The sequence below is a fragment of the Oncorhynchus tshawytscha genome, linkage group LG15 (assembly GCF_018296145.1).
Source record: "Oncorhynchus tshawytscha isolate Ot180627B linkage group LG15, Otsh_v2.0, whole genome shotgun sequence".
NCBI classification, from domain to species: domain Eukaryota; kingdom Metazoa; phylum Chordata; class Actinopteri; order Salmoniformes; family Salmonidae; genus Oncorhynchus; species Oncorhynchus tshawytscha.
In genome coordinates, this window is record NC_056443.1 from 36,240,588 (window position 1) to 36,243,087 (window position 2,500).

General features: G+C 43.5%; 1 protein-coding gene across 1 annotated transcript in view; it reads left to right on the forward strand.

Moving 5' to 3' along the window:
- LOC112239582 (4F2 cell-surface antigen heavy chain) overlaps positions 1-2,500 on the forward strand; it is a 12,496-nt gene that overhangs the window by 284 nt on the left and 9,712 nt on the right. Inside the window, exons 2-3 of the mRNA XM_042298504.1 lie at positions 206-419; positions 1,387-1,577. Of these exons, the coding sequence (XP_042154438.1) occupies positions 229-419; positions 1,387-1,577 (382 nt within the window). The 5' untranslated portion in view covers positions 206-228. The remainder of the gene's footprint in view (positions 1-205; positions 420-1,386; positions 1,578-2,500) is intronic.

Below are 2,500 nucleotides of genomic sequence, written 5' to 3' on the forward strand. Positions count from 1 at the left end.
ACATTTGTCAGGAAAGCAACAAAAAAACTGCATTTTGTTTTTCGGAAAAAAAGTATTTAAAATGGACATGAACGTCTTTGAGACTAAGGGTGGGGAAGTGTTGCCTACTTTGTGTCCTTCATTCGGGGGATATGCACACCGTTTCTATTTAATTGAAGGTGAACTTGACTAAAATAATGTCGACACTACTCAATCTTTTCTACAGGCAAAAAGGAAACCTTCCCGAACATGAGTAAGGACACCGAGGTCGATATGAAGGATGTTGAGTTGAACGAGTTGGACCAGGAGAAACTACCGATGACCGGCGACGGACCGGGGGCTGAGAAGAACGGAAACTTGAAGCAGAAGGTACCGGAGGAGGATGTTAAGTTTACCGGGCTGTCGAAGGAAGAGCTCATGAAAGTCGCTGGCACACCCGGGTAAGTTAGGGGGTTGGTTGTTATTATCTTATACTTAAAAAAAAAAAACGGTAACTATCTTAAATTCAACTTAATGTTGCTAGAAATCAATTAGCTTAATATGCAATGTAGTTATGTATATTGAACAAAAATATAAATGGAACATACAACTATTTAAAAGATTATATTAAGTTACAGTTCATAAAAGAAAATCAAACAATTGAAGTAAATTCATTAGGCCCTAATCTATGGATTTCACATGACTGGGCAGGGGCGCAGCCTACACCCTCCAAGGCCCACCCACTTGGGAGCCAGGTCCGACCACTGGGGAGCCAGGCCCAGCCAATCAGAATGAGGTTTTCCCCACAAAAGGGCTTTAATACAGACCAAAATACTCCACAGCAACCCCCCCCCCCTTTCACCACCTCAAGACAATCCTGCAGGTGAAGAAGCTGGATGTGGAGGTCCTGGGTTGGCGTGGTTACATGTGATCTGCGGTTGTGAGGTCGGTTGGACGTACTGACCAATGATCTAAAACGACGTTGGAGGCGGCTTATGGTTGTGAAATGAACATTCAATTCTCTGGCAACAGCTCTGGTGGACATTCCTGCAGTCAGCATGCCAATTGCACGCTCCCTCAAAACTTGAGACATCTGTGGCTTTGGGTTGTGTGACAAAACTGCACATTTTAGTTGCCTTTTGTCTCCAGCACAAGGTACACCTGTGTAATGCACCTGTGTAATAATTAGGCTGTTTAATCAGCGTAATTGGCAAAGGAGAAATGCTCACTAACAGGAATGTAAACAAATTTATGCACACAATTTGAGAGAAATGATCTCTTTGTGCCTATGGAAAATGTCTGGACTTGTATTTCAGCTCATGGAAAATAAGACCAACACTGTTGTGTTTATATTTTTTGTTCAGTATACAATTGAAACTTATTTTACCCTATTTCTTCCCCTCTCCTCCTCTTCTCTCTCCCCTCCAGGTGGGTGAGGACACGCTGGGTGCTCCTGGTCTTGTTTTGGTTGGGCTGGGTGGGGATGCTGGCTGGGGCCATAGTGATCATCGTCCAGGCCCCCAGGTGTAAACCCATACCTGAGATGAACTGGTGGAATCAGGGTCCTCTCTATCAGATCGCTGACCTGGACGCCTTCAACCACGACAAGGGAATCAAAGGTGAGGGTATTCATACACACAGCATTATGGGTAATGTAGTATATCATACTGGTGGAATCAGGGTCCTCTCTGCCAGTTAAAACAGGACATCATACACACAGCATTATGGGTAATGTAGTAATCATACTGGTGGAACCAGGGTCTTCTCTGCCAGTTAAAACAGGACATCATACACACAGCATTATGGGTAATGTAGTATATCATACTGGTGGAATCAGGGTCCTCTCTGCCAGTTAAAACAGGACATCATACACACAGCATTATGGGTAATGTAGTAGATCATACTGGTGGAAATAGGGTCCTCTCTGCCAGATAAAGGGGTGGCAGGGTAGCCTAGTGGCTAGAGCGTTGGACTAGTAACTGGAAGGTTGCAAGTTCAAATCCCCGAGCTGACAAGGGACAAATCTGTCCCTGAATAGGCAGTTAACCCACTGTTCCTAGGCTGTCATTGAAAATAAGAATTTGTTCTTGACTTGACTTGCCTAGTTAAATAAAGGTAAAATAAAAAAATAAAAAACAGGACATCATACACACAGCATTATGGGTAATGTAGTAGATCATGTGATTTAGAATGTCAGGACGTGATTTAGATTGTCAGGATGTGACTTGATTTAGAATGTCAACAGCCTATTTGAGCCCAAAGATGTGAAAACAGACTGAGTCTGATTTGTCTTGTGGTTGTATTTTGCCCAGTCACTCTGTTAGGAAGGGGCGCTGAGTGTCTTGCGACCGTCTCATGACTCCAGACTGCCCAGCGCCTGGTTTCCCAGAAGTATCTAAATGGTTCTAAGTTAATCGTTAGAACCTGCTTAGGAGCATCGTTAAATCTTTTAGCTGTTTGCTCTTACCAAATGTTATCGTTGCATGGTGTCTTGGGAAACACATGTTACATCTTCTGGCCATTGTTGGAAAGATGCATTGTG